Source organism: Pelophylax lessonae, assembly GCF_965119305.1.
Source record: "Pelophylax lessonae genome assembly, chromosome: 4".
Taxonomy (NCBI): Eukaryota; Metazoa; Chordata; class Amphibia; order Anura; family Ranidae; genus Pelophylax; species Pelophylax lessonae.
The window spans coordinates 470,174,273-470,197,986 of NC_138771.1; the positions used below are offsets into that span (position 1 = coordinate 470,174,273).

The window sequence follows — 23,714 nt, forward strand, 5'->3', positions numbered from 1 at the left end:
GTCAACAAAAAATGTAAACGTTGTTTGGTCACCATGGGTGGGAAATTACTAGCAACCCCCAGTAATGCCTGCTTTTTCAGTTGTTTACTGGGTCTCTGGTTTGTGTACTGTTATTTTTCATCCTGGCTACCTGAGTGTTTGTAAACTTCAGGCTCTATGCATAACTGAGCGAACCGAATCGTGGACAGGACGTAATTTGGCACGATTTTACCGCCATTTGTCAGGCGCCAATCATAGCAAAATCGCGCTGCGATTGGGGTGTCATTGAGAAGTAATGACATCATAAAAGCGTCCTGCAATTCGTGGGCAGAGTCATGGCAATCCCACCAGAGATTTGCATAGTTCAAGTGTAAATGGAGCCTTATTAACGTCCTGTTGCACGTGCACAACCTGCCAGTTACTTCCTGGTCTAGAGAGGAGATGTTAGAGGAAAAATGGGAGGGATGTAGTAACGAAGCACAGGATGGCAGTGAACAGAGTGAGACCTGGGGAGCACGATAGTCCTGTTGTGACTCTGTAATGTACAGAAGTGACAAGTGTACTTACAATCTGGAGCACCAGGACCTCACCTGATGTTGATAGGCTGTATCATTGGCTCCCGCTGCTGTCAGTCACAGCCAGTGGGGAGGGAGCGGGGGGCAGGGCCAAGCCAAGCTCTGTGAGAATGGACACACAAAGCTGGCTCAGAGGGGAGCACATACGTGTGCTCCCATAGCATCCGCATAACAGCCACGCCACAGGCATTTTCAGCAGTATGGTTCTTTGAAAGCAGCCTACATATGTTATGATGGGTAAAGACTTAAAGGCAAAGTTCACTTTTTGGAATATGTTAAATGTTCCACCCATATTTAGAGTGGAACATGTAACATGTTCCAGCTCCTGCCACCAGTTCCCCGATTCTTTCCCTCCTTAGTGGGACAGCAGGCAGGGGATCTTCTCCGTGCGGGGCTCCACTAACAGATTGCGTCATTCATTTATAGAGTTCTGTGAATAAACAACTATCGTACGTCTCTGTGGCCGATGGCTTGTAGTTCTCAATAAATTGTGGGGGCTCTAGTGAGTGCTCTTATAGTCCATTCATTCTTCCTGCCTTTCAGTAACTGCCTGCCCGTATCAGAGGTACAGGCAGAGAGTTTACTGGGAGTCTGCAGGATTCTGGCTTTGCACCCGCGATCTGCTGATTGCGGGTGCAATGCTTTTACAGGCTTCAATATATAAAAAATAATTTAAATGCACATGCAAAAAGTGATTTTATTTTTGTTACATTCTTTTATTTATTTTTTTTTATAAAAGGTGAACTTATCTTTTTTTTTTTTTTTTTTTTTTTTTTTTTTTTTTTTAGCTTGAATATGTTTTATTAACCATTTTTTTTTTTCAGAAATTACAAAAGTAATAAAGAGAGAAAACAACTTGACATTATTCACACAAAAATGGTTGTCGGCCAATATCCACATCCAAATATAAACACATTAATCAATATCAATTACTGATATGGGAATGGGGATGTCTTTGGATAGCCACCCAGCTCCAGGATCCAAAAAAATATAACTTTTTTTTTTTTTTTTTTTTTTGTGAAGCTCAATCCAAAACCTTTTATGATGTGGATTAAGTTTAATACCTCTGTCAGTTTTAATTGCTCTCTACATCCCTGTTATGCTGGCCATACCATTTTCAGTCTCTGTACAGTCACCCTTAGAGTTACCTAAATATGAAATATGGGGAAAAACCTAAAACATTAAATTTTGTATCAAACTACGAACGCCCTTAAACTACTTAGTTGTTGGTAGATCTGAAAGAGATTGTACAGTAGTCAGATTTTATAGCTTAAGGTCAGCTTTAGATATGAGATTTTTCCGCCCAACAGGAACCCAGACCGCTAAAAACCTGACGGAGGACCTTACTGTACACTCTTCAGTGGAAAAAAAGAATGGCTGGAATTCTTCGTTAAACGTCGTCTGAATAACAGTAACTGTTCAATGATTGACTTTATTTGTTGCCATTAATGGATCTTTATCTTTCCTTTTAAAGGTACCTCAATATATATGTTGGAGCTCCAGATGTTGAAGAAAGCTTTAATGTCACCCGGCCAGTGTCTCCTCACGAGGTACAGAAGTCTTGTATGAATTAAAATTTGGTTGTGTCTCTCAAATGTATTATTTTTTTTTTTCGCTTTAAAAATCTAAACCATTTTGCCTTTTGTTTTATCCTCCCAGTGTCGTCTGCGAGACATGACATATTCTGCTCCTATCACAGTTGATATTGAGTATACCAGAGGAAGTCAGAGGATTATCCGCAATGCTCTACCAATTGGCAGGTGATAAAATGCAATGTGATTTCAAAATGTTGTACAACAAAGTTTTTAGATAGGGCAGAGAAAGATTTATAACATTCCCGTTTATAGCTTCCTTCTTGGGGAGATTTCTTCTTACTTCCTGTTCTGGTGCCTGCGCTGGAAATGAATGGGACCTCTTAAGTGTCAATAAATCAAACAATTCTTTACAGTCCCATTGTTTGCCCTTTTTTTTTTTTTTTTTTTTATATACTGTACATTGAATTCTGTTTAAAGTACCTGAAAATGAAGTATTTGTGGATTGCTTCCTGAATGGTCACCAGATCAGGATGTGTACAGAATCTCCCCAATGGGAACACAACAGCAATAAGCGAAAGCCCAGTGTTTTCTGCAAGCAGTGTTGTGGATACACCAACAATTTGCTTGCTAACCTTCTGGTAAAAAAAATAAATAAAATAAAAAATTGACCTTCTTGCCTGGGACAAGTATACAAATCCGAAAACTTGTCCAGGGTCTCTGACTCCATATATTTACTACTTGCTGCTCTCTCTCTCTCTCTCTCTCTCGGTAGCGACGAGTATGTCGTCACTCCTGGTTCCACCTCTTTGTTTACCTGGTTGTTAGCATCCAGGAAAGCAGCCGATCAGACCGATCTGCGTCTGATCAGCTGCATGGAGGCCAGAGGAGAGATTTTGGGTATTTTTTTTGTATAAAAAAAAAAAAAATGTTGTTCACCCCTGTGCTTACGCGCAAATGCGAACGCATATGTTACTACCGCACACATATGTAAACAGTGATTGCACCACACAGGTGAGGTATTGTCGCGAAAGTCAGTGCAAGAGCAATATTTCTAGCACCAGACCTCCTGTGTAACTCCTAAACTTGTAACCTGTAAAGGCTTTTAAATCTACGCCTATGGAGAATTTTAAGCATTGTAGTTTGCCGCTATTCCACGTGCCGATGCAATTTTAAAGTGTGACACTTTGGATATCTATTTACTCGGCATAACATCATTTTCAGAAGGTGGTCAGCAATGGCAGCCTTCTGCCAGGGCCCCCCCTCCTGCCTGGATCTGTCACCCCTCCTCATCACCTGGTGCTGACTCCTAGATCATTTTACTTCCTGATCGCCGCACGTGTAGTGCAGATTCTCCTGGTGGCTGCAGGTGCCTGTTTCTGTGAGTGGTGAGTTTGGTGGGATCCTCTCCTTCTCTGCTGAGGATCGCTTGTTGCTTTGTGCCTGGCGACTGGGTTCTGCTGCCAGCATGGTGGGGGTTGTCCCTTTTTTGGGGTCTCCCTGGTGACTCATGGAGTCTTTGGAGCACATTTCCCCACCTCATCCCCTCTCTGAGGCTGCTGGGCCCTCTGAATCCCATCCATCCATGCACTGATGGTGGTCCTTGGAGTCCCTTGTGACCCTGGTGGGGGTGACTTGCTGGCGACGGGCTAGCAAAAAGCATCCCCGCCTTCCCCTGCCTCATATCTCATCAGATCCTGAATCGGTTTCGGCCACTGCGGACGTGGGTCACCCTGCTGGGTCTGCAACCATGCGCCTGGGATCCTCTAATAGTGAGGATGATTCCTCCACGTCTGCGAACGTGCATGAAAGGATGCTGGTGGATGCACTGATTTGTATCTGTGTGTGAGACCTTGAAGATGGAAGATGCAGCTGAAGCTGCGATGGAGGTGAAGGTTCCTTTTGGCACTTGCAAGTTATCGCAAGCGGCAAAGGTGTTTTCTTTCCCTGACTATTTTGACAGGATTGTCGCTAAAGAGTGGGGATGACCAAAGCGCCCCTATGAGGAGTCCCTTCTTAAGAAGTGGACTGTGCCACCGGTGGTGGCCCCACCTTTTTACAGAGTAAACAAGGCAACCATGATTCCAGTTGTAGAGTCCCCGGCCTTTAAGGATCCGGCTGACCGGAAGGCGGTGACTGTGGCCCTTACTATGTACTCTCTGGCTGGTTCAGCAGTGCGGCCGGTATTCATCATTGCCCTAGTTTCGCAAACTGACCAAGTGGGCTAAGCTCCCACACTGTGACCTGGAGGTGGAACAGCTCCCCCTTGCCTTTGCCAGGCTGGCGGACCAGCTGGTCCAGGGGCTGTGGTTTATCTGTGATGCCTCTTTGGATGCGCCTCCCCTGATCGCTCGCCTCTCTGTTTTGGCAGTGGTCCTTCGGCGTTTCTTTTGGCTCAAGTGCTGGTCTACAGATCAGACTTCAAAAAAGGCCTCGACTGATCTTACTTTTCAAGGAGATGGCCTCATTGGAGCTACCCTGGATGACCTCATTAAAGGTCTCACAGGGGGGAAGAGTACTTTTTTCTTCCGCAGGCTGCTAAGTGCAGGGAACCTTGTCATAGACATGGGCCTTCGTTCTCAGCTCGTAAGAAGTTTTTTTTCATCCCCCAGAGTCGACTGACAAGGGCTCTGAGTCCTTTCTGGGCCTCTTTTGGAGGACCCAAACAAACCTAATGTGGCAAACCAAGATCGGGCTTTTCCAGAAGGCTCCTTCTGCGTGAAGGTGCTACCTCACCCGTATCGTGGGGGGATGTCCTCACTGGTTTGCGGACCCGTCGAACCTCCCGGGTGCAAGACGGGTGGATCCACAAAGTAATTTGGTCTGGCTACAAGATCGAGTTTCCTTTAAACTTGCATCTGTCCCCAGACTGCTTACAGAACATGTTTGGGGTGGCACAAGACCTGTTCCTTCAAAGGGTAATTGTCCCTGTACCGACCTCAGAATTATTTCAGTGCTTTTACTCAAGCCCATTCACAGTTCCCAGGAGGAAAGACAAAGTGCGTCCATTCCTGGACCTCAAGGCTCTAAACTGCTTTGTTCGGGTACAGAAGTTCAGAATGGAGTGCATTTGAACCGTGGTGGTATCCTTTCGTCAGGAGAATTCCTCGCCTATATCGATAGCAAGGATGCCTACCTTCACTTTCCAGCGTTTTCTCTGCTTTGCTCTGGGAGAGGAGTATTATCAGTTTGTGGCGTTACCCTTTGGTTTCACATCTGCTCCTCGGGTCTATACAAAGTGTTAGCCCCGGTTCTAGCTTTGCTACGTCAGTGGGGGCTCGCGGTGCTGGGCTACTTGGAAGATCTCCTTCTGTGAGCAGAGTCTCCCTCTGCTCTGGTGGAAAACCTGGAGAACACAATACCAACTCTGCGGGAGTTTGGCTGGATTCTGAATTTTCAGAAGTCTGCTCTGGTTCCATCCACAAAGCTGGACTATCTAGGCCTGACTCTGGACTCTGCCTTAGCCAGAGTGCTCCTTCTTCTGGACAAACTCCAGAAATTGCAGGCTGCAATTCACCTTACATCTCAAGGATCAGGAGATTGAGGGCTATGTTAGATGATTACAGTCACACACACCTACACAGGTTGAACTGGATGGACTATTGTCTTCAACCTCACCTACTATGTAACCTCCTGCTGTCCAACAAATGGTTATCCCTCCAGACTTGCATGCGGGTACTGGGCCTGATGGTCTCTACCTTAGAGGTGGTTCGGTTTGCACAGTTCCATACGAGGTCCCTGTAAAGGGAAATCCTTACGAAATGGGACAAGACTCCACAGTCGCTGGACAATTTGATCCAGCTGAGTCGGGGAACGAATGAGTCTCTGATATGGTGGCTTTGTTCTCCGGCGATTCGGCTGGGAAAATCCTTCCTCCCCCTTGTATTGGACAGTGGTCACCGTGGATGCCAGTCTGTCTGGCTGGGGAGAGGTCCTCGGCAAGCATTCTGCTCAGAGGATCTGGACGCTGCAAGAGTCCAGACTCCTTATCAATATCTTTTGAACTCCGAGCGACCAAACTGTGTCTGGATCATTGGACGGATCGTCTTCAGGGTTGTCCAGTGCGCATTCAATCGGACAGTGCCATGGCTTATGTCAATCACCAAGGAGGCACAAGAAGTGTCCTGGTGGCTCTGGAGGTAGCCGGCCTTCTAATGTGGGCAGAACCGTTCATTCCAGCCCACTCCACCCTACACATTCCCGGGGTGAAACCTTGTTAGGCGGGTTACATTAGTCAGCAGGCGTTGGACCGCGGGGAGTGGTCCCTTCATCTGGAGGCGTTTTATCAGCTGCGTCTCCCGTGGGGCACCCCTGAGGTGGATCTGATGGTGTCTCGGCTCCACAGAAAGGTGCAGAGGTTTGTGGCTGGGTCAAGGGATCCTCTGGCAGATGCCGCAGACGCGCTGGTGGCCCCATGGGGTTAGTTTCGTCTGATTTATGCCTTCCCTCATCTCAAGCTTCTGCCCAGACTTCTATGCAGGATCAAAGCAGAAGGGATTCCAGTCATCTTAGTGGCTCCGGACTGGTCTCGCCGGGCTTGGTACAGCGATCTGGTGCGGCTGGTTGTCGACGTTCCTTGGCAGCTTCCTCTCGGGAGGATCTGCTGTCCCAAGGACCGATCTTCCATCCTGCTTTACAGTCTGTGGCTTTGACGGCTTGGCTGTTGGAATGCCAGGTGCTGATGGCTAGGGGTTTATCTGAGTCGGTTATTCCTACACTGTTAAAAGCTAGGAAATCTAGCTCTAGGAAGATCTACCATTGTACGTTGAAGATGTACATTGTGTTGTGTGAGTCTCTTGGGGTTCTTTCTCGCTCCTTCTCTGTGGCTCGGATATTGACTTTCCTTCAATGAGGGGTTGAACAGAAATTGGCCTTGAGTACTATCAAAGGCCATGTGTCGGCTTTGGCGGTCGTCTTCCAATGACCTTTGGCCCCACGCTCCCTTGTGCGTTCCTTTCTTCAGGGTGTCCGACATTTGGTTCCTCCACTGCGGGCTCTTTTGCCACCTTGGGATCCTAATTTTGTGCTTTCAGCTCTACAGAAGCCTCTCTTGCCATTGCCTTGGATGTAGTAGGGGCAATTAGGGTGTACGTGGCAGCTATGAATTCTTTCAGGAAGTCCAGACTCTCTCTCTTTGTGCTCACGGATGGACTTCGAAAAGGGTTGTCCACTTCCTCTGTGAACATTTCCAGATGGATCAGACAGACGGTGGTTCAGGCCTATTCCATCAGGGGTTAGGTTCCTCCTTTCCCTGTCAAGGCGTACTCTACTAGGGTGCTTAGTGCTAAATTAGAGTGACAATTGGTGTTGGCGCTACCTTAGAAAATATAAATAAAATCATATACAGTGCCCCTAATGGCGTGAATGGGGGTATGAAGTATGGTGACCCACAAATTGTGAAGTGTTGCCAAAGTAGTGTAAGTGAAGGTCTAAAATAAAAGTATAGGTACAAAGTGTTTATTCACATGTATCCAAACACAAATCAATAAACCATGAAATAAAATAAACGAATACCGTGAAATTGTTAACCCGCAACCACAAGTGTGTGAACAGGTTACAAATGACTGACAATTGTGCCACACAAATTGTGATTAGATGCTGAAAAGATGTTAATAAGCAAAGTCCACGAGTGGCCACTGGGTGGCGTTTGTGATCATACAACCTGTATGGTGGTATGTAGGGGGGTTCCTCTTCGTTGTAGGGGAGCAATCATGAGCCGGTGGCGGATGCCCTAGATGCTCACATGAGAAGAAGAAAGCCCCATAGTGAATAGATGAATCATACAGTCATAAACAAAGGCGTAGAAAACTCACTCGTTAGATGATCGCTCCAGTTGACGTCATTGTGACGAAACGCGTAGGGCGGAGTCTCCGACGTCAAACGTCACTTCCGGTTGTCGGCCGTGGAACGCGGAAGCATCCCGGCGCGCACTGCTTTTCTGATCTCGATCATCTAACGAGTGAGTTTTCTACGCCTTTGTTTATGACTGTATGATTCATCTATTCACTATGGGGCTTTCTTCTTCTCATGTGAGCATCTAGGGCATCCGCCACCGGCTCACGATTGCTCCCCTACAACGAAGAGGAACCCCCCTACATACCACCATACAGGTTGTATCATCACAAACGCCACCCAGTGGCCACTCGTGGACTTTGCTTATTAACATCTTTTCAGCATCTAATCACAATTTGTGTGGCACAATTGTCAGTCATTTGTAACCTGTTCACACACTTGTGGTTGCAGGTTAACAATTTCACGGTATTCGTTTATTTTATTTCATGGTTTATTGATTTGTGTTTGGATACATGTGAATAAACACTTTGTACCTATACTTTTATTTTAGACCTTCACTTACACTACTTTGGCAACACTTCACAATTTGTGGGTCACCATACTTCATACCCCCATTCACGCCATTAGGGGCACTGTATATGATTTTATTTATATTTTCTAAGGTAGCGCCAACACCAATCGTCACACTCTAATTTAGCACTTTTCACCTTAACTTCAAGGTTTGATTGGGGCAGCTTACACCTTTTTTCGTTTTCACCCTCCCACCATATATTACAGTCCGTAGCACTGGTCACTCTTCTCTATCATTTAGGGTGCTTAGTGCCTCCTTGGCTTTCTGTCATCAGGCATCAGTGAAGCATTTTTGCAAGGCGGCCACCTGGTCGTCGGTGCACACTTTTACAAAGTTTATTAAAGTGGATGTGTTGGCATCTGTGAAGGCTTCTTTTGGCCGCAAGGGTTTGCAGGCTGCTGTTGAGAGGACCTGATCCTCTTTGAGGGTGTTTTTTTTTTTTTTGGTGGGTTCCAGTTGTTTGGTTGAGCTCCTGTTGCCTAGTTGGCTAATGTTTAGCCTTGGGAATTTTTTTTGTTGTTCCCACCCCTCATGTTTAACACTGCTTTGGGACGTCCGAATGGTTATGAATATCAGGAGCTGTGTCTGTCAATGAACGAAAGAGAAAATTGGGATTTTTGACTTACCAAAAAATCCATTTCTCTGATGTTCATTGACGGACACAGCACCCACCCCTCTGTGGAGTTATAATTCTCACTACTTGTAACAATAATGAGTGGCTATAGCAGAGAGAGGGAGCCCCCTGGGTACTTCTGTAGGCGGCAATATAACCCAATGGTTATTAATATCATATCAGCAGCTGTGTCCGTCAATGAACATCAGAGAAATGCTTTTTACGGTAAGTCAAAAATCCCATTTTTATTCTCACAGGTGTATCCCATGGCCAGTTAACAAGACAAGGCTGCGATCCTAGCCAAGGGATACATCTTCTTAGATGTAACCTATTTTTTTTTTTTTTTTAATACAACAGTAAAGATACATTTATGTTTGCCTGGAATTCTGCTTTAGAACCTTGACAATAAACCTGTGCCACTTCCTATGATCTAAAGACACAACTGTATAATGATCTGAAATGTCAGCAGTCCTGATAAGCTTCCAGAACTCTTTTTGTACATCTACAATTGTGAATTTCTTTATATGTTTAGCTTTATTTTATATTTATTCTGGTTGAATTACTTTCACTGCAATTTCCATCTTTTTTCTTTGCTGTAGGATGCCGATTATGCTTCGCAGTTCCAACTGTGTTCTTACAGGGAAAACTCCAGCGGAGTTCGCCAAATTAAATGAATGCCCTCTGGATCCAGGTTAGAGAAGACAGTTAAATTTCTGTAGGGAAATGTGTATCTAGATGCATTAGAGCAGGGGTGTCAAACTAAATTTCATCGCGGGCCGCATCAGCATAATGGTTGTCCTCAAAGGGCCGGGTATATCTGTAAGATTAGATGTCTAGAGCACCCCACACCCTCTTAAACCCTTACATGAGATGTCAGGAGCCCCCCCATCATCATAAGTCAAGAGTCACCAACTCTTCCTTACATCACAATGCACCCCCCTACCTTGTTCTACTGCCAGGAAGAAGTGGATCTGGGAAGAAAAAAGTGCAAGGTCTGGGGGAGGACCAGAGGAGGTCAGGAGTCAGCTTCCAGAGACTGCTGAATGCTGAGACCAGGGGAGGCAGAGACAAGGTGGTGCACAGAGAGGTAGGAAGAGTTCTGCCCTCCTCTCTGCTGCAGACTGCTGAGAAGGGGGGGGGGCAAAGACCAGCCTTTCTGCAGCAGCACAGAGAAGCGCAGGATTTGGCAAAGGAGTTCTGTCCTCTCTTCTGCCGGCTACTGAGACAAAGTGGGGGCAGAGACTGTGGGAGAGGTGCGAGGGCCACATGAAATGGCCTGGAGGGCCGCATTCGGCCCGCGGGCTTTGTGTTTGACACCTGTGCATTAGAGGATGCTGCTGTTGGAAGGAAAGATTTTACCAACTTGTTGCATACACTTTAAAAGAAAAAATGTGACATACCATGCTAACCAAGAACAATAGCAGCTAGCACACTAAACTGACATAAGTTAAAACAAGCAAAAAAATATATAATAACGCGCAGAGCTTAGCGCTGCACGTTATTATATATTTTTTTTGTTGCATACACTTGTGCTGTAGATTTTTACCACTTGCTGAATATTAGACTTATAGCTGAACTCCAACCTTGTCCTCGGACTTGCAGTTGTCCTGGACTTCTCTCCAATATTGCAGTTTCTTACTAATTTTCGGCAGACTTGAGCTTCTCAGTGTACATTACATTCTACCTGCTTTCGTAGCATTGTACCTGACTCCTGTAGCATCTTTTGTAGCATCTAACTTTTTTGTAGCATATCATTTACAATCCTATATACATACAGTAATTACTTTACATTTCATATATACAGAGACTGATATCAAGTACAGACGATACCCACTTCTAATGAAAACTGCACATGCACATACTCTTCCTGGGTGGGCGCCGGGACCACGAAAGGAGACTTTAACAAAGAGACAACCGTTTTAAACATTATAGAGTAATTATTTGTTTATAATCTGCCATATGAGTATGTGATCCTATAGCAGATAAGCACTTACTATGTCGCCACTTTACCTATGTTGCTATCCATTTTATTAGATTCCAGAACGGTGTAGTTACAAATCTATTTGATTTTATACAGTGACATATGCCCTGTGCTCAAAACAACAAAATTACCTTTTTAATGTGTCGACCGATATATATGTGTCGACCCATATATTGGAATGACACAGCATAGGATCATTATATGCTAGGCAGCCCCACTAGCGTACCCCACCGGGGGGTCGGCCAATGCGGCAACCACCAGCAGATTTCAAGGTACACACATATAGTGCTCATCATTTGGTTATAATGCAATTGCCTTTAGGGGGGGTTTATGTAAAAAGATGCACTAGCACTTGTTTTTAAAGTTTGCTAGAAATAAACCTTTATATTTTATCTAATTTTGTGTGCTCCTTTTTCTGGCCTGTATAGTCCGATATTTTGTTTTCTTTTTTTCTACATGACTTTATGCATAGTCTAGCTCGTTCTCCTCAGCCTGACTATCCATGGGGACCTCCTCTTTCATTTGTTGGATTTTAGTTATTTCAGTCATGGAAGCTTAGCATCACATGTGCGTGTTAACCAGGGAGGTCTGCATTGAAATGCAGCCTGCCTAGAATTGCCGACTGACTGACCTTTAGACTGACATCCACCCATCAAGGTATTTTAATAATCTAACTCCTCCCAAGACATAGCCCACTGCGTGCAGGGTGCTGTGATGTTTTAAGGAAGCTATGTACAGCACCCTGGGATGGGGTAAAGAAGCAAAATATAATCAGATTTAACTTCAGCTTGAAAAATCATGTCCTAAAACGTCGCCCTAATGGTTTTTGAATTGTGAATGGAGCAGCATGGCTCAATATACTCATTTCTCATCACTGAAATTAATGGCGCACATGTATTGCGTATGAAAATAATTTAATTCAGCCATTTTTTTTTTTTCATTTGTTTTGGGGTGAGCAGGGGGTGGTTTAGTGTTAGGATTACAACTGTGCATGATTTGTGTAACTCAGCCAGTACCCTTTTTTATTATTACAACTGCTTTACACTTTTCATTGCTGTCTGCATTCACATCTGAACGTTCCCCTTTAACACTCAAACCATTTGTAATTGTGGGAAGATTTGGTGTGGTTCTGCTTGCTTTTCCAAATTGCGCTAAACTTGCAACAAAGCAAGCAAGACACATTCGGGGTGCCATTCATTCTTAAAGGCCCCCTAAACGCAGTTCGTTTTATTTTTTTTTTTGTCCCACTCTGCACAACAAAATGCGCAAGGCTCAGAGCCAAAATGTGGCCCTTGAGCTTTTTTGGTCTTACAGATGTGCATAGGGCAACCCTATTCAAGTGAATGAATGTAATAAAGGAAGTTCTTACTTGCATAGTAGTTAACCAGAAATGCTCTTTACTATGGAAAAATGTAGACTAGAGTATGTTAGTGTGAAAATGTTTTCCCATTTTTTTTTTTTTTTTTTGCAGGTGGTTACTTCATTGTTAAAGGTGTGGAAAAGGTAATTCTAATTCAAGAGCAGCTGTCTAAAAACAGAATTATTGTGGAAGCTGACAGGAAAGGAACTGTTGGAGCTTCTGTTACCAGGTATGTTAATTTTTGATAGCTATTCAGAATGCTCATCAAGAGTTCATTGTTTGTACAGGTGTTTTGATGAGTGTTACAGGACCAGGTAACACTAGCAAATTGCTAGTGTTACCTGGTCCTGTAACACTCATCAGTTTGTGTGTCCTCTAAAACATTGAATGGTAACTTAGGCTGAATGGGAGCAAGAAATAGCATGCTGTCTGATTTTGTGGTTCTCTGTGACCCAAGTACTATGCTGTAACAATTTCCGGGGGAATTTTGTGCCTTCATACCAGTCTTGATTCTGGTCAAAGAACTTTGTGTTTTTTTTTTTTTTTCCAATCTGCATTATTAGGACTGTTCATGCTATGGTGTTATGGCAACATGTTTTATCCCCGTCCTACCGCAGTGAGTGGCAACACACATTAAATGCTCTGGTTTGATTTCCTTTTCTTTCAGGTTTAATCTGAGAACGGGTCTGAAAGAAATATATAAATAAAGGCTATATAAACCCGCGCTATGGATTTTTTGATTAGTGTCAGTAAAATGTGTACTAAACCATATGTGTATAATTATTAAGAAAAGTGCAAAAATAAAGGGGCTGCTGCTATAATAAAAGGTATTGGAACCTCAAACAATAATCAAAGACTGTTTCCTTAAAACATATGAACATTACATAACCTGTAAATCAATCACAATGCATAAAATGCCGGTGCAATCAAAGATGCATAAAGTGATAGTGCAATTAAACAGGCAAAAGTCCTTCAATAATATTAGGGTGCAAAGTGCTAGTGATGTCTTCTCAAAATAGGATTCAGGTGCCACTCCGTGCTTCCCTCCTGAGAGTCCCCTACTAACCAGCAGTAAGATCAAAATCAGCGTGGTTGATGGATGGATGGATCTAGCTCCTTCTCTATTTGGTAATATACAAGGCTCTCAGCATAAGGATAATGTACGTTCCAATAGAGCGAGAGATGATCATAGTATATCATAGTATAATACTGCTTACCCTCTGATCTCTACCCTGCAGCTCAGCTCACATGTACAACCTCAAGGAACCTTCCTTGAGGCTGTGCATGTTTGCTGAGCTGCAGGGTAGAGATCAGAGGGTAAGCAGTATTATGCTATGGTCATCTCTCTCTTTATTGGAACGTACATCATCCTTATGTTGAGAGCCTTGTATACTACTAAAGAGGGAAGGAGCTAGATCCATCCATCCATCTATACAGTATGCTGATTTTGATCTTATTGCTGACCATCTTTGTGCTGAGAGCCATGCACACTGCTTAAGAGGGAAGGAGCTAGAGCCATCCATCCATAAATCATGCTGAATCCTATTTTGAGAAAACATCACTAGCACTTTGCACCTTAATATTATTGAAGGACTTTTCCTGTTTAATTGCACTATCACTTTATGCATCTTTGATTGCACTGGCACTCTATGCATTGTGATTGATTTACAGGTTACGCAATGTTCATATGTTTTAAGGAAGCAGCGCTATTTAACCATCTTTGATTAGGGTCTGAAAGAAAACTCAAACTGATGCATTAGCAAAACATGAATATATCGATCTCCTTATTTCCAAGTCAGCGTATACATATAGAAAGTGCTCTGAGCATTTTGTATTATTAGCAATAAACTCAACAGTGATTCAAAGTTAGAACCATTCATTCTTTGTCTCTTCAACAAACCACCTGATGGATGTGTGTTGCAGCACAGCAATTCTCTAACATGCACTGTAAAAAAGAAAATGGAGCATGCACTATTTTATTTGCAGGGCACAGCAATTGAAAGTTGGTGCATTATGATGCGCTTCAAGGTACGTCCATCATAAGGTTTGTTAGGGCGCCATTCAGAATAAATTACACTGCGTTGGACCAATGTAATTAATGTATGTTTTAGTGCTAACACGTGCTCACTCTCCCTCATTGTGATGGCAGTTGTATACTTATAACTTGTATAACTGTATGTTTAAGACCTAATAAAGGGGATCTCCAAATAAAACTTTTTTTTTTTTTTTTTTTTTTTTTTTTTTCTTTCTAGGTTTGAATAGAGGGTAAAGTGTTTTATTGCTATTTTAATATGATATTCAGGGCGTCTTCTGTATTTATACAGTGACATGGATATAATAAGATTCATATATTCAAGTTCTCACAGTTTGCATCAGTGCCCCACATATGCCATCTTAGATTCCTAGATTCAACCTAAAAACTCACTAAATCCACAAAGCAAAAAATATTACATTCATCTGCGTCCCATCCATAAAACAAACTTTGCGATTCTCCTCTGCTCCACATCCATTATGAAGTGTTTGATTTACATGGTTCCACTATATGTGGGAATGTGGCCATCTTCCTCTACTAGCTCTTGAAAGGACTACAGTATTTAATGCTGCATAAAGTGTCAGCATTTAATAGCACAGCAAAACATCAATTGATGAAATCAATGCTACCAACCTAAATAAATAACAAAAGGGACTTATGTGCAGTAGAATTGCCAGGTGCATAGATGGATGGGAAATGTAGAATAAACCGACCAATGCATGTGACTGCAAAAGAAATGCACTACCTGCTACCACAAAGCAGAAGTGGAGGCTCTGTTGCGGGTTTACCACTTAACAAAACTATCTGAAAGAAATTTTTGTAAACTGTGATGTATAGTTCTCTGTGCTGGGTTTGGAGGTTAGTTAAGCATGGAGCGATTAGTAACACGTTCTAAAAAAAAAAAAAAATAGGAAATCGATTGAAAGTACGCCCACACAAGCTTTGATTTTTCATATATGTAATTGCACAATTGAGATTATTAGATTGGATTGCATGGTGCATAAACTTCTTTATACATGAGGAGCTATATCCTCTGATCACAATAAAATCTGTCAATGTCCACCTTTTTTGCCAAATAAATTTGGCAATTAGTAAGTAAATGTGCTCTTTCATACAGTTTAAGCGCAATTTCATGATCAAGCAGCCAATAAAAAGCAAGAGAATGGGAGATATGTTGTCTTTGGCAACCAATATTTAGCTGTCCGCTTTCTAGGTCAGGTTAGAGAACTTAGGGGATCTCATTGGTTTTTACCATTTGGTGTAATTTTCATCTTGTGTGTCCCCTACAGCTCTACCCATGAAAAGAAGAGCAGAACCAATCTGGTGGTAAAGCAGGGCAGATTCTACCTGAAGCACAACACGCTGTCAGAAGATATTCCCATTGCCATTATTTTCAAGGTTGGTTATATGCATCGTCAGACACAAACAGCATTTGTTTGGGCCTACCAACACAAGGAATTACATGGGCATGCCTGATTACATTTGGGGTGGGAATGCATTAATTTTACCTCGCTGAATCCTATTTAGGTTTCATGATCAGAAGTGTCTAAATATGGATTTCTTGTTATTTGCTAGTGCAGTATGAGAATATGAAAACAGATGAAGTGGTTTTGCTGTGGACAACCAAAATAATTCTTCACTTTCAATGCTAAATATTTATACCATGCATTGTACAGTTTTTGCATGTCCTTTCCCAGCAGCGCTGCTAAAGAACCACACTTTGCTTGCTTTTCTGATTTGATGCTTTATTCAATTTTGCCGCTAGAGGGAGCTGTTGTTACATTTCTCTTTGAGTAAAGTGGAAGGCAAAGTATTTTTGGCATTTACATCCTTTATTAGTGAACTGCTGGGCTGCTGTTAGAAATCAAAGGCCCCGTACTACTTACCTGACAGGGACCCAAACCCCCCCCCCCCCCCCTCCAGAAATATCAGATTTCTAAAATGCCATGGTCGCAATGGTATGCTTTGCAGCCATGGCAGAAATGATAACCTTTGCTACTGCCGCCTCCTGACACCTTTTACTTTTTCAAATTGCTGAATGGCAATTTTACATTGCAAGACCGCATTGCAACTGTGAGCCAAGTATTTGGCTTCCAAGGTGTAGAGCAGCCCAATTGAACTTAATGAGAAGTTTGACAAGTGGTGATGACTATCATACTCTGCAGGCTGTGTTAAAAATGCTGCAGCTGTGAAGTAAAGCATCACACCCATAGCATGTATACAGCCCTGTCTGACTTGATGACAGCTGGCTTCTGAAGGGGCATGACCAAAAAGATCCACTGGTTGAGAGCGCTGACCGTAGCGGGGAGTACGTCCCGTCCCGCCCTGTCCCACTGTCAGAACACAATAGAACAGCAGGGGAGATCACTGTACTAACATCAGACTGTTAGTACAGCGGCTCCGACCTAAGGTGTCAGTTTTTTCTTTGTTCAGCCCGCTAGGTTGAACGAAAAAAAAAATAGTGTGTGCTAGGTATTAGGCCGCATTAACATTTGACGTTTCCTGAATGTGTGGCAACGTGCACAGGTAACAGGCATTTTGAAGTGCATTTTGGAAATTGCCGCTGACACTCTCTCGATCTCTCCCCGCTGAGAGAGAAGGATGGACGGCTGATGTAAACACAGCCATCCGTCCTTCTGCCTGCAATGATCATAGAGACCATGCGATCCTGCTATATAGGATCACATGTCTCTGTGATCATTTCACAAGCCCAACCCCCCCACAGTTAGAATCACTCCCCTAGGCTTACATTTAACCCCTTGATCACCAATAGGGTTAACCCCTTCCCTGCCAGCGTCATTACAGTAACAGTGCATATTTTTAGCACTGATTACTGTAGTAATGTCACTGGTACCCCCAAAAGTGTCAAAAATGTCAGGGGGTCCGATCTGTCCGCCGCAATGTCCCGCAAAAAATCGCAGATCGCCGCCATTACTAGTAAAAAAGCCAAAAAAAAAACCATTAAAAATGACATAAATCTTTCCCGTAGTTGGTAAATGCGATAACTTTTGCGCAAACCAATCAAAATACGCCTATTGTGATTTTTTTTTTTTTTAACCAAAAATATGTAGTAGAAAACAAATTGGCCTAAAATGTTAAAACATTTTGATTTTTTTTTTTGGGGAATTCTCTATAGCAGAATGTGAAAAATATTGTTTTCTTTTTCAAAATTGTCGCTATTCTTTTGTTTATAGTGCAAAAAATAAAAATCGCACAGGTGATCAAATACCACCAAAAGAAAGCTCTATTTGTGGGAAAAAAGGACGTCAATTTTATTTGGGTACAGCTTTGCATGACTGCGTAATTGTCCATTAAATTTACGCAGTGCCGGATCGCAAAATGGGGCCTGGTCATTAAGGGGGAAAATCCTCTGGTCTGAAAGTGGTTAACTGACTTCTTTGCACACTTTGGGTTCATCCTTTCCCCAGTTTGATGACACACATAATGTTTCCCATTAGACCCAAATTCCTTTCATCACTAAAGTAAACTTTGGACCAGCTCTCCTCTGTCCACGCAACATGCTCTTCAGCAAAGGTTAGTCTAGTCCTTTAAATCGTTCTGCTAATGAGAGGTTTGGTCACTGCAGAGTGGGCTTTTAGTCCAAATTCTCCCAAACGGTGAGACACTGTATGAGGAGAAAAATCTATACTCTGTTCAGCGCTGAACTGGAGACCAAGCGCAGCTGCAGTTTTGGACAGATTGCCCATTGCGATTCTCCACAATATACTGTACTCTCTTGCATTTGTCTTTCATGGACGACCAGCCTTCTTTGGGGACTTGAATGAGTTTGTGACGTTGTAAAGATGCAACCTTCGAGAAATCGAGTTTGGAACGACAAACTTTTTCTTGATATGGCTGAAAAGGTTATCCCTTTTGGCCTTCATCTGGTTAACCTGCTGCCAGAGGGCTTCAGTCAATTTAGAACGGCTCCCTATCTTGCAAAATCAGTGAAAACTATTAAGTTAGGCTGCCAGTTAAATAGCGTTTGTCAGAAAATGAAAGAAATTAGCACAAGGTGCCAGATTAACAGCAGCAACTGGGAGGTATCTAAAAGTGTTCTCTAATTTTGATCAGTGTTCTTTTTCAAATCATTCTGTACTTCAAAATTATATGTAACTCATGAAATATGCTTAACAAAACTGTTTTTACACCTGTTTAGATCATTTTAAATGGGACTAAGCAGTGACCTTGAAATTTTAGGAAATTGTAGGTGGTTCTCTAATTTTGATCTCGTGTGTGTGTGTGTGTGTGTGTGTGTGTGTATATATGTATATGTGTATGTATGTATATGTGTGTATATAAGTGTAGCACCCTACAGGTAGGTGCTAGGTAAACGTATAGTGGGCCTTGTCTGCCTAACAGCAGGGCTGTGATTTGATAGTCAGGGTGTCATGGTTTTACAGGTGCGCCTGCTGAAGGGCGAGTCTCCCCACTGGCTCCTGTGAGAGGCTTCTCATAGGGTGGTGGAGGAAACCCAATCGGGGGGACACATCCAGGCTTGTAACTACCCCAGGAGGCAGATTTAGCTGCAAAGGATTCTGGGAGTGGGTATAAGTTTGGGGGTGGCACATGACACAAAGTCTTTGGCGGGAGCATAATCCCAGGAAGGAGAGTGCAGCTGTCTCTCCTCCTGTCTGAGGAAGGTGGATGTCTCGGGTGTCGCCTGAGTGTCCAGAGCGTGCTGAGTGAGCTGAGGTGATCCGATGTGCCGAGAGCCTGCGGAGAGAGAGAGCGAGAGGGGTCCAGTCCCAGGAAAGCCTACACAGGTCGTGAGTACTGTGGATTGCCCCTGGGGGTCTGCCTGAAGTTAGAGGGGGACCACTCCGGGAGAGGTTCTAGGATCAAGTGCCAGCTAGTTGGAAAGGGGGTACCCAGGTTGAGGACCCTGAAGCTACAGAAGGGGTACATAGTCAGTGGACCCCGAAGAGTTCAAGTTAAAGGGGGCACCTGTGGTTTGGCCCTGAATTGTACAGAGTGTGTCAGTTGTAAGTACAGCTATACAGAGTTTTACTTCATACTACCTCAAGCTAGTCAAAGCGGGGGACAGTATTCAGTGACTTCCACAGCACAACATTGTCAGGAGCTCTACAGTTCTCAGTCCTGGATCTTCTGGACTAATAGTCGAGGATTCAGCACCTCGGTGTTCTGCAGTATATTTGCAGTGTTAGAGAGCGTTGGCTGGCGTCAAGGAAGCACCAACGGGCATTTTCCAGGAGTAAAGTCCCACATGTGTATCCCACTCATTCCCTTCTCCCATCCCCTTAAAATCAAATAAAAACCACAAACAAAGATGCCGGAGTTGTTGCTGCTTCAGTTGTCACACCCAGGGTCACACCCAGGGTCACAGCTCACATGGGCTGGAGAGAGTACCGGTACTGATGGCAGACCCACATCAGGCCACGGGCCTGGAAATCTTGCAACATATGTATGTATATGTGTGTGTGTGTATGTATATGTATATGTATGTGTGTGTGTATATATATATATATATATTAAATAATGTATGTGTGTATATATATATATATATATATATATATATATATATATATATATATATATATATATATATATATATATATATATATATATATATATATATATATATATACATACACACCGTATCCAACAAAAGTGAGTACACCCCTCACATTTTTGTAAATATTTTATTATCCTCTAATGTGACAACACTGAAGAAATTACATTTTACTCCAATGTAAAGTAGTGAGTGTACAGCTTGTATAACAGTGTAAATTTGCTGTCCCCTCAAAATAACTCAACACACAGCCATTAATGTCTAAACCTATTGCAACAAATGTGAGTACACCCCTAAGTGGAAATGTAAAAATTGGGCCAAAAGTGTCAATATTTTGTGTGGCCACCAATATTTTCCAGCACTGCCTTAACCCTCTTGGGCATGGAGTTCACCAGAGTTTCACAGGTTGCCACTGGAGTTCTCTTCCATTCCTCCATGACGACATCACAGAGCTGGTGGATGTTAGAAGCTTGAGCTCCTCCACCTTCCGTTTGATGATGCCCCAGAGATGCTCAATAGGTTTTAGGTCTGGGGACATGCTTGGCCAGTCCCATCACCTTTACCCTCAGCTTCTTTAGCAAGGCAGTGGTCATCTTGGAGGTGTATTTGGGGTCGATATGTTGGAATACTGCCCTGCGGCCCAGTCTCAGAAGGGAGGGTATCGTGCTCTGCTTCTGTATGTCACAGTACATGTTGGCATTCATGGTTCCCTCAATGAACTGTAGCTCCCAAGTGCCAGCAGCACTCATGCAGCCCCAGACCATGACACTCCCACCACCATGCTTAACTGTAGGCAAGACACACTTGTCTTTGTACTCCTCGTCTGGCTGCCTCCACACACGCTTGACACCATCTGAACCAAATAAATGTATCTTGATCTCATCAGACTACAGGACATGGTTTCAGTAATCCATGTCCTTAGTCTGCTTGTTTTCAGCAAACTGTTTGCAGGCTTTCTTGTGTATCATATTTAGAAGAGGCTTCCTTCTGGGACAACAGCCATGCAGACCAATTTGATGCAGTATGCAGCATATGGTCTGAGCACTGACAGGCTGACCCTACACCCCTTCAACCTCTGCAGCAATGCTGGCAGCACTCAGATGTCTATTTCCCAAAGACCACCTCTGGCTATGACGCTGAGCAAGTGCAGTCAACTCCTTTGGTAGACCATAACGAGGCCTGTTATGAGTGGAACCTGTCCTGTTAAACCGCTGTATGGTCTTGGCCACTGTGCTACAGCTCAGTTTCAGGTTCTTGGCAATCCTCTTAAAGCCTAGGCCATCTTTATGTAGAGCAACAATTCTTTTTTTTTTTTAAATCCTCAGAGAGTTCTTTGCTATGTGGTGCCATGTTGAACTTCCAGTGACCAGTATGAGAGAGTGTGAGCGATGACACCAAATTTAACACACCTGCTCCCCATTCACACCTGAGACCTTGTAACACTAACGAGTCACATGACACCGGGAAAAGGGTTAATTAGGCCCAAATTGGACATTTTCGCTTAGGGGTGTACTCACTTTTGTTGCCAGCGGTTTAGACATTAATGGCTGTGTGTTGAGTTATTTTGAGGAGACAGCAAATATACACTGTTATACAAGCTGTACACTCACTACTCTACATTGTAGCAAAGTGTAATTTCTTTAGTGTTGCCACATGAAAAGATATAATAAAATATTTACAAAAATGTGAGGGTGTATTCACTTTTGTGAGATACTGTACATATCTATATCTCTAGATCTATCAGGTCTAACCAGCCCCAAAATTACTACTCCATGTGTAGCTAATAAGACACCGATATGGGAAATCAACCACCACGATCGTGTCACAATCCTTATGAGAATTTAACCATATAAAAGTCTTTCAAAAACTCTTTAAGGCTCAATTCACACTGGTGCGATGCAGGAACCAGCAAAATTACTGTGAGGGTTCCCCCATCTCACCTGAATCGCCGGCGGTTCACACTGACATCTGCGAACCGCTGCAGAATGTCAATGTAAAGTTAATGACACCCCCCCAGATCTGATCACAGTGCGAACTGTTAAATAGTGCAGGAATCGGATCCCATGTGATCCGATTTCAGTGCGGTCCAAAAAAAGGGTCCTGCACCATTCTGGTGCGAATGCAATGCGTTTTCAACTATACAGTTTGTATGGCTGAATTTACAGCGCACAGACATCGCATGTGATCTGCACAGTGTGAACCCAGCCTACAGGCACGAATAATGACATGTATAACTAGAAAGAGCAAGATCTGCCTGGTGATAGCTTGCACCTCTACTCATATGGTGATTGTTGCACAAACACAGCTCTGTTACGAGGATGACAACGTGGGCCTGGCTGGAGGGCAATAGAATGAATACTGTAAGTGCTGTATTACTCACTACTGACCTGTCTCTTGCTTAAATGTTACTGAAGTCTAGTTCCATGTTACCTTTTATTTTTCCATGAAGAAACAATACCTATTTCTTAAGAGGAGATTATGCATAAAGTGAAATTGAAAAGGCTCCTATGTCGTCGTCGGAACAGAATTTTTTTTTTCTGCATCAGAAAGTTTCAGTCATTAGATGCTTAAGAATATGAAGACTTGTCTGGCCAATCTTTATTTAGTAGCATCCAATCAGATGGCTGTTTACTGTGGAAAGAGGTTATAGGTTAATCTGTTTACTTCACCTCATTGAGTAAGCATTTCAATTTTTTAGACTTTTTCATATTTTCATTTCTTTCTTTCTTTGCAATAATTTGGTCAGTGGAGATGGGGAAAGTGTGTAGAGTAATGTAAATCAGGCATATGATGTACAAGCCTTTTTCCTGGGTTGGAAGGTATGCTGATGTGTGTACCATTGTTAGACAGAGTCCTTTTCCAATTGGTATAAAGCTTCTTGATGTATTCTGAACTAATACTGTACGTGCTCCCTTCACTTCAGTACTTCATCCTCTAGTAATCTGTTCTAAATCGTTTGTGACGGTTTAATGCCATTAGTAAAGACTGCAGGCTCAGTTTTTCGTCTGCTGGAAATGTTCATAAGCTTGACTTGTGGCAATTTTTTCTGGAAAAGGAAATGTTCTCTACAGATCCTATTTATTTTTAAAATTGATGACTGAATCAGCAGAAATCCATATATGGTATACAAATGCTAAAGTCAAAAATTGAATGTTTTTGAAGCCCAGTACTATTTTTTTTTTTTATTTATTTTTTTTTTTTATAGGACTGAACATTAAATGTGTTTTGGATATTTGATGTATTCTTTTAAAGCTGAACTCTTCAGGTCCCCATGCATCTCTATGGGGGAATCGGATGTGAACAGACAGACGCTGGACAGATGGAAAATAGGGTTTCCATCCGTCCAGATTTGACGGATCGGATGTCAGCGGACATGTCTCTGCTGACATCTGATGCCTTATAGAGATTCATGGGGTGACCGTTCAGATCCGTCAAAAAAACTGACAGGTGGATCTGAACGGTCCACCTGTGTGGAAGGGGCCTTAAGTGAAAAAAAAAAAAACTGAATCCAAGGTCATGTAAAACACCAGGTCCAGAGTCTGCGCTGTGTGCGGAGACAGAGCTGTCAGGTCCCCATGCATCTCTATGATCCGCTCTCATTTGATCCGCTGGACAGATGGAAAATTGGGTTTCCATCCGTCCAGATTAGACGGATCGGATGTCATCGAACATGTCTCCGCTGACATCCCGATGCCCTATAGAGATGCATGGGGCATAGATTCAGATCCACCAAAAACAAGTGACA

The 23,714-nt window shown here is 43.1% G+C and overlaps 1 protein-coding gene across 1 annotated transcript in view; it reads left to right on the forward strand.

The window, feature by feature from the left end:
• The window catches only part of POLR3B (RNA polymerase III subunit B), a 256,879-nt gene that overhangs the window by 17,681 nt on the left and 215,484 nt on the right, over positions 1–23,714 (forward strand). Inside the window, exons 5-9 of the mRNA XM_082257170.1 lie at positions 2,029–2,104; positions 2,214–2,314; positions 9,663–9,754; positions 12,516–12,633; positions 15,726–15,834. Of these exons, the coding sequence (XP_082113296.1) occupies positions 2,029–2,104; positions 2,214–2,314; positions 9,663–9,754; positions 12,516–12,633; positions 15,726–15,834 (496 nt within the window). The remainder of the gene's footprint in view (positions 1–2,028; positions 2,105–2,213; positions 2,315–9,662; positions 9,755–12,515; positions 12,634–15,725; positions 15,835–23,714) is intronic.